Source organism: Dipodomys spectabilis, unplaced genomic scaffold (assembly GCF_019054845.1).
Source record: "Dipodomys spectabilis isolate Male_0828 unplaced genomic scaffold, ASM1905484v1 ptg000083l, whole genome shotgun sequence".
NCBI classification, from domain to species: domain Eukaryota; kingdom Metazoa; phylum Chordata; class Mammalia; order Rodentia; family Heteromyidae; genus Dipodomys; species Dipodomys spectabilis.
Genome location: NW_024870760.1, coordinates 2,675,998 through 2,692,008, shown reverse-complemented (window position 1 = coordinate 2,692,008; position 16,011 = coordinate 2,675,998). Strand labels below are relative to the sequence as shown.

General features: G+C 43.4%; 1 protein-coding gene across 2 annotated transcripts in view; it reads right to left on the bottom strand.

Annotated features, from left to right (window-relative positions):
* Positions 1-16,011, bottom strand: part of Gnal (G protein subunit alpha L) — a 147,866-nt gene that overhangs the window by 105,538 nt on the left and 26,317 nt on the right. The window contains exons 1-4 of one of the 2 annotated variants that reach the window (XM_042683659.1): positions 4,769-4,910; positions 4,464-4,536; positions 3,411-3,465; positions 3,143-3,262 (exon numbers count right to left, since the gene is read on the bottom strand). In XM_042683659.1, coding sequence (XP_042539593.1) covers positions 3,143-3,262; positions 3,411-3,465; positions 4,464-4,536; positions 4,769-4,910 — 390 coding nt within the window. Of the gene's footprint in view, positions 1-3,142; positions 3,263-3,410; positions 3,466-4,463; positions 4,537-4,768; positions 4,911-16,011 lie in introns of those variants that run through there. The other variant, XM_042683658.1, reaches the window with a different exon arrangement.

Here is a 16,011-nt window from a genome sequence, read left to right as displayed (position 1 = left end):
AGTGCTCAGCCCCCTCCAAAGCGTCAAAGTCCCACACCTGGACCACAGGTTTGGAGTCTGTCTCTTCCTTTATTCTCCCTTTAGAGACCTTCTGTTCTCAGAATCCACTCAATTTTCCTTTTTACAACTTAATGTCAGAGGATTTAGATGAAATGTAATACAAAGAACAAAAGAAGAAAAGTAGACTCCTCACCCCGAATTTACCCAAGCATGGTATTTGGTACTGGGCTTCAACTAAGGGTTAAGACGATTTCCCTTAGCTTTTTTGCTCAAGGCTGGTGTTCTATCACTTGAGCCATGGCTTCACTTTCAGCTTTTTGCTAGTTAATTGGAGATAAGAGTTTCACGGCCTTTTGTTCCTAAGCAGGCTTTGAATCTTGATCCTCAGATCTCAGCCTCCTGAGTAGTTAGGATTAGAGGTGTGAGCCACTAGCACTCAGATGAGGAAATTCTTAAGACATTTCCAAATAAGTCATTCTTCTTCATTTTCCTTCTTACTCTAAATGGCTCAGAAAACGTGATTATTATTTTGGCATGGAGAATCAAATCTGGGGCCTGTCCAGGCTGAACACAAGCTCTGACACAGAGCCACACCCCAAGCCCTTAAAATTAATTTTGCATGATAGAATATATTTCACTCAGAAGTTATTTTACTGGGGCTAGGGATGTAGCTTGGTTGTAGTGTGCTTGGTCTAGCATGGGTAAGGCCCTGAGTTCTATCCCCAGCAGCATAAAAAAAGAGAACAAAACAAACAAATAAACAACCATTTTCCCAAATGAAAATACATATCCTTAAGTCACTGGCTTGTGACAGTGACGAACTTTGTCAAAAGATTTAGTCTCAAAAATGTACTTTAGTAATGTAGGATTTACTATTAAACCACTATTTAACAGTTCTATTTTTATGTTGTTTAAGAATTATAATTCCTTTAAATAAAAGTTAATCTCCAAATGTACTAGATGTCATTAGTATATAAATCATTGATATTCTTTTTTTTTCTTTCTTTCTTTTTTTTTTCTGACAGTCGTGGGGCCTGAACTCTGGGCCTGGGCGCTGTCCCTCAGCTCTTCAGCTCAAGGCTAGCTCTTTACCACTTGAGCCACAGTGCCACTTGTGGCTTTTTCTGCTCCTGTGGTGCTGAGGTATGGAACCCAGGGCCTCATGCATGCAAGGCAAGCACTCTACTACTGAGCCACCTTCCCAGCCCTGATATCATTCTTAACAAAGATCACAAAAACCTGTTTCCAAGAACTACAGAATCTAGGCTGGGTGCTGGTGGCTCACACCTTTAACTGTTGCTACTTAGGAGGCTGGGACCTGAATGATTGTAGTTTGAAACCAATCAGCAGAAAAGTGCGAGAGACTCCATCTCTAGCCAGCAAAGAAGCAGGGCTGAAGTTGTTGCTTAAGTGATAGACTGACAGTCCCAAGGAAAACAGCCAAGCAATAAAGGCAAACCTTCCTTCTTTGAGTTCAAACTTCAGTACTGGTAAAAACTACATAATCTAATAAAATGAGCAATCTAGAAATTTCCAAGCACCACAAAATAGATGTCTCTGAAAACTTTTGCCTATTAAAATAAAAAACAGCATTTTCAGAAGAAATGTGATAAAAAAATGTGATAGGTTTGTTATAAATAAAACACTGATTTAACATGAGGACAGATATGTAAGATAAGAGAATATTAGAACTTAATACCTTTATAAAGAAGTAACATTTTTTTTTTTCCTTTGGTGTTAGTCTCAGGGCTTAGTGTTTTAGGACACTGTCCCTGAGATTTTTTGCTTAAGAATATCACTCTACCACTTACGCCACAGCTCTACTCCTGGCTTTTCGGTAGTTAGTTGGAGATAAGAGTTTTACAGACTTTCCTGCCTGGGCTGGCTTTGAACTGAGATCCTCAGCTCTTAGCCTCTTGGTAGCTAGGATTACAGGTATGAACAAGAAGTAATTCATATTTACCAGCCTGATACAGAGCCCATAGGAACACTCAGCTGTACTGAAAGGGGAAAGGGCAGGCAGGTGTACCTGGTCTTCAGGCAGACAGAGAAGATCAGGGATTCTGATTACACCTTGGCTCCTGTGTGGGTTCTCTGGGAACAGAGACTTCTGAGAAACAAAATGTCTCCAAGCTACCCTGCCAGGCAGCTACAAGCACCTGCAGGCACTGCCAGGCAGCAAAGCTCTGAATTGATAGATACCATCTATGCATGCACTAATGAATGTGCGTGTTCGCACACACACACACACACACACACACATCCTACTTACAAAATTTTGCTTTTTGGGTGTAACTAACAAAAATGATTTTCTGAGAAATTTAACAAACAGCTTTCCCTTAAAACCTGCTTAATAAATTACCAAACAATTATTTCTAGGAAATGTAAATGTAGAAAGCAACCAATACTGACACTGTCCTTTTGCATACTGTGTAAAGATGGGGCAAGGGTGAGCTGAGCTGCCCTTCTACAATACGCCAATGCAATGGTCAGGTGGCCTGGGTTCTATACCTAACACATTCTCTTAAATCATCTAACAGATCCATAGCCTACGAATAAGCCAAATTGTTTTCTTTCTGTTATTCACGTAAAGGCAATTATGAACCATAAGGTTTTGTTGTCTGGGATAATCCTTAATTGTTCATTAAAAAAAGAAAAAGAAACATACAGGAAAAGCAATATGCTGATCACCAGCTACTCATACATTGATCAAAACATTTCTTATAATCCTACTGTCTTTTTAATTTTTTTTTTTTTTGGTCCTGTCATGGGGCTTGAACTCTGGGCCTGAGCGCTGTTCCTCAGCTCTTCAGCTCAAGTCTAGCGCTCTACCACTTGAGCCACAGCGCCACTTCTGGCTTTTTTCTTTTTGCTTATGTGGTGCTGAGGAATCGAACCCAGGGCCTCAGGCATGCAAGGCAAGTGCTCTACCACTGAGCCACCTTCCCAGCCCAATCCTACTGTCTTTAATAAGTTTCAAGAGCATTTAATTTTGAATAGAGGAAGCATTTCACATAGAGCTAGATTTTGAAGAAAGTTAATAAACCAGTATCAATGCTGATTCTCAATTTTAAGCCACTTCATAAAAAGTGGTTCCATTTTTTTTTTCCTGTTTAAAAATTTTCAGCGAGAACTGACTTACCTGAGAATATTCAAAGTCAGTGATTGGGGCTATGCTCTTGATATAATCTGATCGAAATTGGTTTTCAGGGTTGGCCAGTGGGACTGGAGGTATGATAGTACTCATCGCTGAGACAATTGTCTAAAATGAGAGAAATAAAACCATATGGAGAAATGGAGCATGTAGATTCCATGTATGATAATCTGAAATATGTCATTTCTGCCTATGCAATTTCTGAGCACAGAGTAATCTTTCTGGTAAACAAACACTAAGAGAAAAAGGTCCTTACCACAATAGCATCTTTGACATTTTTCCTGATGTCCAGAATTTTCTGTTTCTTCTCCCTGTATTGAAAGAGAGTTGTTATCAATTTAATTCACCCTTCACAAATTGAAATCAATTCAGTAAGATTTCAGATTTCCCATGCAACAGCAGGGTCTGGTTTGACTTACAAGTCAGTATCAACTCCCAAGACAACATCTGCAAAGATTTTACTTGGGAAATAAAAATATTCCTATCTTCTAATTTGTGCTTTAAATAAGCTTCATTTTATAACCTATATCTTTCAAAACCCCTTCAGCTCACAAATATTGCAAAATTATTATGAGTTTTGCATATAAACACAACCCAACAGTTATGCTCATTATTGACATGTTGATAATCTTAAGTTTAAATGATACTAGAAAGAGACACAGTTAGCTCTCTATATTGGGTGGTTCCATATTAGTGGGTTCAACCAACCAATGATTGAAAAAATTAAAAACTTGCATCTGTACTGAACATATGTAGACTTTTCCTGCATCACGGAAGATAACATTAAGGATAACTAAATGATAACAATGATTTTCCTTGTCATTAGGATAACTAAATTTACCTAGCATTTACCTAGCATTTACATTGTATTAGGTATTACAGGTCATCTAGAGATTCAAGGAGAATACTGTGCCATTTTACATACAGCATTGGAACCCTAGATTTTGGTATGGAGTGTGTGGGGTGTCAGATCCCAATGGATGAAGGATGGAAATGGAATGCTCAGAGCAACAGCAATATTACAGACCGGCAACCCTAGAGTACCTAAGGAATTATTTTTCTAAGGATGTTATGTCTTAGCTAAACACCGCTAAAAGAAGATTTTGCCTAACTAAACAGCGCAAATTCTAATTTCTAATTCCTTGTGTCAATTCTAATTCATAATTCTAATTCAGTTCTAATTCTAATTCGGCCAATTTCTAATTCCTCGCTTTGAGGGACTGTGTAGCAAAGCACCTGGGGGAGTCTGGAGAGAACTGACAAAAGTTTGCATGCGGGTTAGAAGGAAAAGCAGACTGAGCCTTCTTACTCGGGGTTGAATCCGTTGACATGCAGGATCCTCATTTGTTTGACGATGGTGCTTTTGCCAGACTCGCCAGCCCCTGAGAACAAATAGAAAAAAACGTTGTCATCTGAGTCCTAGCGTTTCCCGGGACAGATTATCCTCCCGCCAGATGGGGTTTTCGCGGACAGGCCAGTTCTCCCAGGCCGCGGTCGGGTCTCGGGTCTCGGCGCCGGCCTGGCCCGCTCGGCCCCAAGCTCCGCGGCTGTGCACTTGGCGGGCACCCGGAGCCGCCCCGGGGGCCGGAGCAGCCGCGCGCCCTCCGGCCTTACCCAGTAGCAGTAGGCGGTGAGTCGCTTTGTAAGCCAGGCGCTCTTTCTGCAACTGCTTCTCGATCTTTTTGTTGGCCTCGCGGCGTTCTTTTTCATCGACGCCCTGGTCTTCTGCGGTCTTGCTGTTGCCCAAGCACCCCATGCCTGCCTGCTCTGAGGGACTTCAGACAGGGAGAAGGCGCGCCAAAGGAAGAGACGGGTGCTGAGACCGACAGATCCTGCGACGGCTTCTCTCCCCGCTGCTGAAAGAGATGGGCTGGTCTCTCGGTGTTTGCCGATCCCCTATTCCCGATCCCCGATCACGAACCCAGACCCCCGGTCACCACGGGCGTTCTCCCCCCACCCCCCTGCCCACCGCGAAGGAAAAATGATGGAAGGAAGACGCGCTGAGTAAAAATGCCTTTTTTTTTTTTAAAAAAAGAAAAGAATGTTTTAAACGTCCTTGGTAAACATCGTACAACTCACAGGGACCAGGGGCTGAGGGCGCCGGGCTCTGCTGGAGACAGCCGGGGTGGCGCTGCGCCCTCAGGTCGCACACCCGCGCCCGGCACTCCTCAGTACCTCCCAGCGGCCATCCCGAGGGGGCTGCGCTCTCGGCCGGGTGCCGGGTCCCCGCCGGGGTGATGGCCACGGCGGCCAGGAGGGACAGATCGTGCGATGGGATTCCCCCTCCAGCTCGGGCCGTGGCCACCTGCTAGATTGGCCCTCACACCGCTCCACCTTAGCAGCGGACGCGCGCCCCCTCCCGGGTCCGGGTCCGGGTCGCTAGCTCTGCGCGCAGCCCGGGCTCAAAGCCCGGGGGTGGGGTCTAGCGGCCCGCCGGACGCCTGAGGGGCCCAAATGGGAGGAAGGGCCGTGGCACTTACTCGCTGGCCCGCGGTCCGCCGCCCGCCGCCCGCTGCGCCGCCCCGGGGCCGCGTGGCTCTCTCGCACCCCGCGCCCGCGAGTGCGTCTGAGCGCGCGCTCCACGCCCTCGCCGCGACGCCTCCCTGCTCCCCGGCGGGCGGCGGGGACTCGCGCGGGATCATGCATATTCTATCGGGGAGGAGCATCTGAGGGGCTCACCAGTCACACCGCCTTTGTTCCTTCAGTTTCTAGACTATTCCAGTGCACCCACGTCTTCTGTCTTTACTTCCAGCCCCCGTCTCTCTCGTTTTCAGTTCTCCCGAACAGCTCTACTACTTTTTCCAGAAGACCCTATGGCTTCCAACTTGGCCTTGTAGCCGAGGGCAGCTGGCCGGCACCTGTTGTCCTTTACCATGACTGAGCAGGAGGATATTCCACAGGGGGCGGGATGCTCAGGGGACTGGGCGCTAGCCGTGGACTCCAGCTTCAAGCCGCGATCATTTCCGTAGACCCTTACAAATGGAGGTCGGCCTGGGCTGCGGGCCTGGGCCGGCTGCGTGTCCCACAAGCCTTTGCGCAGTGGCTTTCAAGCCCCCAATCCATCGTTTACTCCAAACTCACATCTTCCTTCACTTCAGCATGGCCTGGTCTGTGCTCCTGCCCACAGACACCACGCTGGGCTCCCTGCTATCGCCTCGGTCCCTGTCCTCTACCTTGATATTGGAGTTGAGGCCGTTCCTTCTGTCAGCCTTCTCTTTTGCCGCTTCCAGCACTTGTCTCATTCTGTTTTTAATCTCTCTCTCTCTTTTTGCTGGTTCTGGGGATTGAACTCAGTGCTTGGGCTCTTGGCTTTGCTTTTTGCTTCAAGGCTGGTGGCCTTCCATTTAAACCACGCCACCACTTCTGGCTTTTTTTTTCGCTGGTTAACTGGAGATTAGAGTCTTATAGACTTTGCTGCCTAGGCTGGCTTTGAACCACAATTTTCAAATTTCAGCTGCCTCAATAGCTAGGATTCAGGTGTGAGCCACTAGGGCCTGGCATCTTGCTTCTTTTTTTTTTTTTTTTTGTCGGTCGTGGGGCTTGTACTCTGGGCCTGGGCGCTGTCCCTCAGCTCTTCAGCTCAAGGCGAGCGCTCTACCACTTGAGCCACAGAGCCACTTCCGGTTTTCTGGTGGTTTATTGGAGATAGGAGTCTCAGGGTCTTTCTTGCCCGGGCTGGCTTTGAACCGCGATCCTCAGATCTCAGCCTCCTGAGTAGCTAGGATTACAGGCGTGAGCCACCAGCGCCCGGCTTTCTTGCTTCATTTTTAACCTGTCTTTTCCTACCCACTTGCTTCTCTCAAGCTTGTAAACAAATTCCATTGCAAATTCATAAAGACCTTCAATTTCCAGCCCCCTTCCCATCACATCAAAACTTTAAATTGGGCTCCAACTCTGCCTGTTTCTTGTCTCCTGTTTACACCTTAAACCCTGGTAGCCTGGCTTTGGCCTATGCTCCTTCAATGAAACTGTTCTCACCAGAATCATCAATGGCCTTCCAGCTCTAAATTCCTTTGGAGGATTTGGGGCTTTCTGTTCTCTGTGGAGCCAGCTCTGATTCTTCCTTGAGACTTCTGGCCCTTGGCTTTCCTCATGGCCCTTTGGGTTTCTCACCTCAGCTGGTGGATCTCAGTTCAGACCCAGCATAATCGTTGTTTCCCAATGGGCTGAATGCAACCTTCAGGCTCTGCACTGTTCTGAAGACATCCATATCATACCTCCAGCCCTGCTCACCTTCCCACCCTCTCCTGAATGCATCCAAGATGCCTTAAGGATTGCCAGTTGCCAAGGACTAGCTGGTGCCCTATGCCAACCCACACTTTCACCTGCTTCTCTCTCTCCTCTCTCTGAAACAAGGACCACTGAGTTTCCAAACCAGGGCCACTAGAGTTGTTCCAGACTCCTTTTTTCCTTCTCACAAACACACAAAGTTGCTGTGTCCTGTTGGATCTGTTTCGTAAACACAGACACATGTCCTGCCCTTTTTACTCTCTGGTACCATCACCATCTTGGATCATAAATTCTAAGCTGGGTTTCAGCAGGACAATCCAGAGCGTTTCCACTGCTTCTCACCTCATTACTACAGTGCACCCTACACAATGGTGTTGCTATGACAATGCAAACCACAACAGTACCACTGTCCCTACCATCTCCAGGCACCAGGCATGGTTACTCGGACTCTCATCTTCAGCCCACTCTGTCCCCTTCCATGACCAGGCTAGTTGAGATGTACTGCTGCTTCTCATTGGAAAGCCCATGGCCCCCTGTCTTTCGGCTTCCATTTAGTTGTTTACTCCACTTCCAGCTGGGTGTCATTGCCCCCTCATAGGCTTCGAAGGCTCTAATGCTGTCTTAGAACCCTAGTCCCTCTCTTGTTTCACCTAGCACCCTGCATGTGATGGTTTGCTCATAGCTCATCAGAACTCCAGGAGACTGTGGGAGCCTCGAGGGTTGGGATGTATGTCTCTGTATCTGCTGCTCCCCTACATACTTTAGTGTCTATGTCTGTGCCACAGATGCCCTGTGCATATTTGTTGAATACATGAATAAATTCAGGAAAGTCAGAAATGATTCCTGGCCAAAGTATGGATTCTCAGGGAAAGAAGTTTATGTTCAAATCTTAATATTTCTCCAATGTAGAACCATGTTGAAAATAATAGTGCTTGTGTGTGTGTGTGTGTGTGTGTGTGTGTGTGTGTGCGTGCATGCTCATGCATGTGCATGAGTCCACCAGTATTCAAGGCTTAAGGCTCTCATTTGGCCTTTTATGCTCAAGGCTGGTGTTCTACCACTTGAATCACACCCTCCTTCTGGCTTTTATGAGTTAATTGTAGATAAGAGTCTCACAGACTTTTCTGTCCAGGCTGGCTTCAAATCTGGATCCTCAGATTTCAACCTCCTGAGTAGCTGGGATTACAAGCATAAATTACCAGTGCTTAGCAAGAGCACTCTTTTTTTTGTTTTTTTTTGGGGTCCAGTCGTGGGGCCTGAACTCTGCACCTGGGTGCTGTCCCCCAGCTCTTCAGCTCAAGGCTAGCACTCTACCACTTGAGCCACTTCAGGCTTTTTTTTTCTTTCTGCTTATGTGGTGCTGGGGAATCGAACCCAGGGCCTCATGCATGCAAGGTAAGTGCTCTACCACTGAGCCACCTTCCCAGCCCCGAACAAGAGCATTCTTAAAAAAATAAAATGATTACTAACTCTTTTGGGCATAGAGAGACCATCCTAAACCAGGTTAAAAGTTATAGTTTTGTGGAAGAAGAGCACAGTTACCACACCTTGGGCGTGTGATAACACACAGAATAGTAGTGTGGCTATGGGGACATAAAGGAGTAAAGAATATACAAAGCACAGTATACTGTGATATTTTAGTAGGATTTGTGAATTTTCCATAAATCACTGAAAGAGAACAAAAACTCTCCATGTATACTTAAGAAGGGAGAACTAGGTTAAACTCAGTAGCCACACATTTAAGGTAGCCTGCTATATTCTTACTCTAAAACTATAGACTTACTCAGTTTTAGAAACAAGGGCTATAAATAACTTGTATTTGGCATTTAAGAAGATTAGCCAGAATTGGTGATGAAAAGCATCCCATAATATATTTAAAAAGCACACCAATAATAAAAATTGTAAAATTGCTCCTGATTTTTCAGTGATGGCTGACCGCGGACTAAATTGTGTCCTTGGACAACTGCTCGGTATTTGCAATAATCCTAGAAGATGAGAACTAGGGTTGCCATCATTTGAAGGATAGGGAGAGTAAGTTAGGAGGGCATCTGCATCCATAACATTTGCCTAGTACTGCCTACAGTATAGTATGTCACTCTGTATTCTGGTCTAAAAGGCACAACAGTCTAAAACGTAAGTGTTTATCTTATTCAAGGATGAAATATTTCTTTTTAAGAGGAATTATTATTATCATTATCACCACCATCATCATTATTATTAGTAGTAGCATTAAGTACTTGTATGAAGAGCTTACAATTCTGTAAGTCAGGTTTTGAGTACAGTGCTTCTTGGTCAATGTCACCCTTTCCATCATTTTCTTCCCATGTTAACTCTCAAATCCCTACCCTTGTTATGTAGTGCAATTTTTACACAATGCACATTGAATGTAATGACTGTATTTGTTCACCTTTCCACTCTCCATTCATGTTCCCGTTTGTCCTTTCCCCCAAAACACGTTTCCACTTCCTTATATTCATTTTGATAAACAGTACATTAGTCTTTTAGAGGAGTTATACCTATATACTCCTCCACTAAGTATACCATGCGTTAGTCAGTTTGTTTGTATGTGCATAGAGCTTTGTATATGAAATATTTCTTATAAAAATTCAAAGCCAGTTGGGTGATGGAGGCTCATGCCTGTAGTCCTAGCTACTCTGGAGGCTGAGATCTGAGAGTCACAGTTCAAAGCTAGCCTGGGAAAGAAGTCCCATGAAATTCTTTTTTTCCAGTTAACTAGTAAAAAAGACAGAAGTAGAGCTGTGGCTTAAGTAGTACAGTGTTAGCCTTGAGTGAAAAAGTTCAGGGACAACACCCTGGCCTTGAGTTCAAACCCCAGGATTGGCATGCTATGTGCATGCGTGTGTGTGCGCGCGTGCACATACACACAATCCAAAGGCAGCCAGGTGCTGGTGGTTCACACCTATAATCCTAACTACTCAAGAGCTTGGGATCTGAGGGTTGAAGTTTGAAGCCAGCGTAGGCAGGAAAGTCCACAAGACACTTATCTCCAACTAACCAGCAAAAAGCTGTAAGTGGAGGTGTAGCCCAAGTAGAGCTCCAGCTCTACTAAGCAAGAATTCAAGGCGTTGAGTATTGGCATGCACATACACACACACAGAGCCAACCTTAGTTTATTATTAGGTAGGCACTCAAGTAATTTTTGTAATTTTTCCCCCCAGCACTGGGGATGGAAACTACATCTTTGTGCAGGCTAGGCAAGCCCTCTACTACTGAGCTACATCCTTAGTCCCCCAAGTTTTAAGCTTTAAATCCAACAATCTGGTCTTTTGCTATTCTAGTCTGAGAAACTGATCTTTGTGTTTGAACCATTAAAGCAGAATCTAGACTACTAGCTGGCTCATCTGGAGCTGTGAAGGGAGTTGATGGATAGGCCAGAAAGCCAGAGGTGCCAGGGTAGTGCAAGTATCTGTTGCTAGGCAACTGCAGCTGCAGCATCATGTTCCTCAGGCAACCAGCACTCATGGCAGGGAGGAAAGGCTGCTCTGTGAGACTTGTCAGCAGAGGGCGCAGGCCATAGGATCAGGGAATTGCTGGTGTCCCTAAAGTAGCTGAGGGAAGGCTCTGGTCATGTCCAGGACAACAGGGAAGACACAGAAGTTGAGAAGAGACAAAGGTGAAGCAAGAGGAATTTATTATTTACTAATGATGCCAAATACATATAAGGGTGCTGAAACCATACTACATTTGGAAGTTTAATTGAGTCTCATAATTACAAGTTTGTTTTGGTTTGTTTCAGTCTCTTTGATTCAGGGTGGTAAATGCTGGAAAAACGGAGACTTGTTCTCTGGTTAGTTGAAACAAGCCTTTAGGAGAAGGAAGAAGGAAATGGAAGCTCTCCCATTATAAGAAAGCTTGTCACAGATATTTAACAGCTGGATGAAAAAAAAAATCAAGCAACTGTTTCAATTAATGTCAGGCCTAGATCCAGGAGTTTGTTGCTGAGTAAATCTGAAAAATGATTGAAGTGGCCTGCCATACGTACAATACAATGGATACGCTACATTAAAAAAAATAAATCAACATATAGGACAGCAAGGTGATGTACGACTGCAATTTACCCAGCTATGTGGGAGGCTGTAGGTAGGAGAATGGAGGTCCAGAGTAGTCCCAGGCTAAAACGACAGGCCCACCTGAAAAAAGAAAAGGCTGAGGGCATGGCTCATGTGGTAAAATATTGGTCTAGCAAGTACAAGGCTCAGAGTTCAAACCTCAGTACTTGAAACCAACCAAAACCACACTAAAGCTGTTTTAAGACTTTTGGTACAAGTACATGGAAAATTTAAAAAGAGGAATCAAACAGTCTCTGGAAGATCTCTAAATCAGTGCAGTGACAGCTTGGCTAGTGCCAGGGACACCAAGTGACCAGTGCATGTCCAGTCCTCAGCTGGGGGCTCTTCTTGATATTTTGGAGGACTGGCTGCTGTTTCATATACTTTTTTCTTCGTTAGTGTCTTGGTGGAAATAACCAGTGATCATTAGTCATTTTTAGCAGTAAAGCTCACTCTATAACCTAATTAGACTTGAAAAATATTATGGTACTTTTAAAAATAGAAAATCGGGGAAATAGCTTCGCTTCCTTTTCTGTACATACTGTGAGATCAAATATTTTAGAATTTATTGAAATGAGGTTGCACCTACAACTAAAGTAATCTTCCATAGCTTTCCGAGATGCCATCCACAAACGCTGGTAACAGATTGCTTCCTACAGAACAGCAACACATCATTAGGAAAAGTAAGTTAAATGCCTCTGACTCTTCTTCATGTCCCCAAATCGGAGAATTGAAACAAGACATAAATCTATCAGGGGAAATCTGGAAGCGGAATAAAGCTATTGATGTTTTATAGTTCAAGAGTCCCCAGCGCATGGCACTGATGGGAGGGAGCAGACTTTGTAAGAGGTGGAGCCTGAAGGGAAACGTCCTCAAAAGGGGTATTAGTATCCTGTCATTTCCTCTCCCTCTCTTTCACCTTTGGGCTGTGAGGGAAATGGTTTTTGCTACACACTGCCTCCAGGGCTGAACCAACTATGAACTAAATATGAACTAAAGCCTCAAAGGAAATATAAATGAAAGCAAATATGAACTAGTAAGCCAAAAAAGCCTTTTTCTCTTTACAAGCTGATTTGGGTATTTGTTACAGTAACAGAAAGCTGACTAACACAGGCTATGAGGCAGGATGGTCAGCAGAGGTACTTCCAGAGACTGGTAGATTCTAAGAGAAACTGTGCATCATCGTTGTATTTTACAAAAATAAATGCAATATTTTACAAAAATAAAATATATTTAATAGACCAGAAACCAGGTAAAGGGATTGAATGAGGCAAGAGGAAGCCATATGGGAACAGGTAAAATCATCAGCCTATAGATTTCATTTTGTTCTTTTACTTCCAATAGCCTAATGGGAGTTTGAACTTCAGCAGATACTCAAACATATGTTGGTTAATCAAGAAATTTTAATCCCAGTATGAAGTTTTTGAAATTGTCTGATCAACTTTAATGGTGATTCTTTCTTTGCAAAGTGCAAACTATTTTGCAAAGAAATCAACCATACGGAAACAAAACTTACATGTTAGGAAATATTTCATGATCAAAAATAGTAAACAGTATCAACACTTAGAGATAGTTCTAGACACTATGAATTATTTTCTTTGCAAATAATTATATTCACTAACCTATTTTCTTATCAAGTGAATCAGACTCAATAGTCTCTTGATTTGAACCAGAAAAAGAGATGACAAAAATATGGCCTGCATTTTATTATTGCTTTTTGGTGGTACTGGGATTTGAATGCAGAGCTGTATGCTTACTAGGCAGGTGTTCTACCGCTTAAGCCATATCCTCAGCCATTAGCTTGCATTTTTTGCATGTGTGTGCTGGTTATGGGACTTGAACTTAAGATTTGAGTATTGTCCTTTAGCTTTTTTTGTTTAAGACTGAGGCTCTAACACTTAAGCAAGCTTTTCGCTGGTTAATTAGAGATAAGAGTCTTGTGGACTTGCTTGCCTGGCTGGTTTCAAACTGGGATTCTGCAATTTCAGTCTTCTGGAGTAGGTAGAATTAAAGGTATGAGCCACCAGTACCTGGTGATAGCATGTGTGTTAAATATTTAATGACATTCCTATAGTGTTGGTGAGAGCCAGTGTAAGAACCATAACTTCCAGAGGTGTAATGGTTTCAGTATTCACACTGATTCTGTGTTGGACTTCATACTTGTCTACCTCAGTGCAACTATTCTTGTATTTTAGTAAATTATATGACACCATGCAATAAGGAATCAGGCTAGTAGCCAAGTTCATGTCTGCACAGTATGGGTTCATATGATTGAACAGGTTTCTTCCTTTTCAAGGCCAGCATATGTAGTGGTGTATTATGAAAAGGATAAGAAACCAAGTCGGTGTCTCATGCCTGCAATCCTAGCTATCAGGAGGAGCCAGCCTAGGCAGGAAAGTCTATGAGAATTGTCTCCAATTAACTACTGTAAAATCAGAAGTAGAGGTGTGGCTCAAGTGGTAGAGTGCCAGCTATAAGTAAAAAATGTTCCCAGAGACTGAGTTCAAGTCTCAGTACTGGTACCAAGAAAGAAGGGGGGGGGGGGAAGGAAAGAAGAAAGGAAGAAAGGAAGAAAGAAAAAGACAAGTTACAAGTTGAGCTTCTTTAACCTCCAAATCCAAATTCTGAAATGTTCCCAAAGTGACACTTTCTTGAGCACTGAAATGACACAAATGGAAAATTCCATACATGACCTCAAGTGAGAGGTTGTGGTCAAAACACGAGCCCACACACACACAGAATAAATTAGCTCAGTCTATAAGGTGCATATGAGATATAAGTGAATTCCACGGTTAGACTTAGGTCCCACTCCTTAGGTTTATACAAATATCCCAGAATCTCAAAAACTCTGAGACTGGACACAATTCTTGTCCCAAGCAATTTGGACAAGGGACATTTACCCCTTATAACTGTAGTCATTCAGAAATTCATGCATCAAGGGATGAATAGTGTTGAGGAGACATAGTAGGGTATGCGCCACACCACTGGATGGGAAAGCTTCATGGAGGAGAGGAAGTGAGTATGTGTGAACATTCATGAGAAGAATTGTAAAAGTAAGAGCAAAGGAAGAACATCAGGATTCCCAGGAACAAGACAGAAATGGAAGCCCAGTCTCAAAGGGTGGGTCAACCAGATAAATCTTGGGAAAACACATTGCTGGTATAGGAATTGTTTTTAGAGTCTAACTTGTCCCTTGAGCTATGTGTCCTTAAGGCTGATGAGCAGGGTCATTGGGGTTCCAATCATCTCTTGCTATGTCCTTCTGGGCTCCCATCCCTTCAAATTATTCAGTTTTCCAGAGTGAGAATTGTTTGAATGAATCCATTTTATTACAATGTCTAGTAAGCACTCAATAAATGTCATTATTACTGTTCAATATTAATTTCACAAATATCTCTTCATTTGATATCTTTTCACAAAGCCCCATATGAATGTCTGTGAGGAACTCCTCAAGTTTTCTACTAGGCCAAGGTACACAGAAGTTAAGCGAGCATGCCGGCTCACAGATGAGGAAGCATAAGGCAGTGAGGTAAATTAGGAAAACCAACCAGAAATGCACATGTAATGGGTGAGGGGATAAACCAGATGTGGTTTGTACACAGTCGAATATGATTGGGCTTTAAAATAAACTATGATGGTACTACAGCCTAGAGGAAGCCTGAAGATATTATGCTAAAATGAATTCCCCATGTACAGTTCTATGCACAAATGTACTGACTCTCTTCCAATAGACAGACAGAAAATGGAATGGTAATAGCTGTGGAATGGGAGGAGATGGGGAACAATGAACCATTGTTTTGTGGTACAGTTTCAATTCCCTAGGTTGGCCAACTTCCAGATATGGGGTACAGTTTCAATTCCCTAGTTTGACCAACTTCCAGATATGGGGCAATCAACATACCCAAAACACTTAAAAATGGTTAAAATGGCAAATCTTACATATGTTTCACCAAAATGAAAAGAAAAAGCACACACCACACAGAATCTTCAGCCTGACAATAGTGGAAGAGAGAAATCATACTGTAATAACATTATAAATTTGTGGTTTCAAGATGGTATCCTGCTGATTTTTATTTTTGATACAAACTGGCCTATGACCTTAGACACCTTGTTTTGGGGTGCATTACTGCAATCTGGTTGCTGGCCAAAGGGTGGCAATGTAGACATTGGAGGACAAAGAGGATCACTAGATTTTTTTTTTTAATATTACTGTTTTCACCATCCATTCACTCATTCAGTATAAATTTATTAAAATTAATTTTTTTTGCAGTGCTGAGGATTGATCCCAGGCCAATGCACTATCAGTGAAACATTTTAAAAGCTTCTACTATATAATTGGTACATTGCTAAGCCTGGGGATTAAAAGGATGAACAAACTGTCCTGATCTCTACCTGAGGTAGGGCCTGCAGTCCGGTCACATTCTCCAAATGCTATACAGAGCAGTAAAAACATATGGGGCAGGGGTCAACCCTGAAAATGAAGAGAAAGTGTAATTTCTCTTCCTTCCGCCTTCCTTCCTCCCTTCCTTTTTTTTTTCCCCTTTCCCTCTCTCCTTC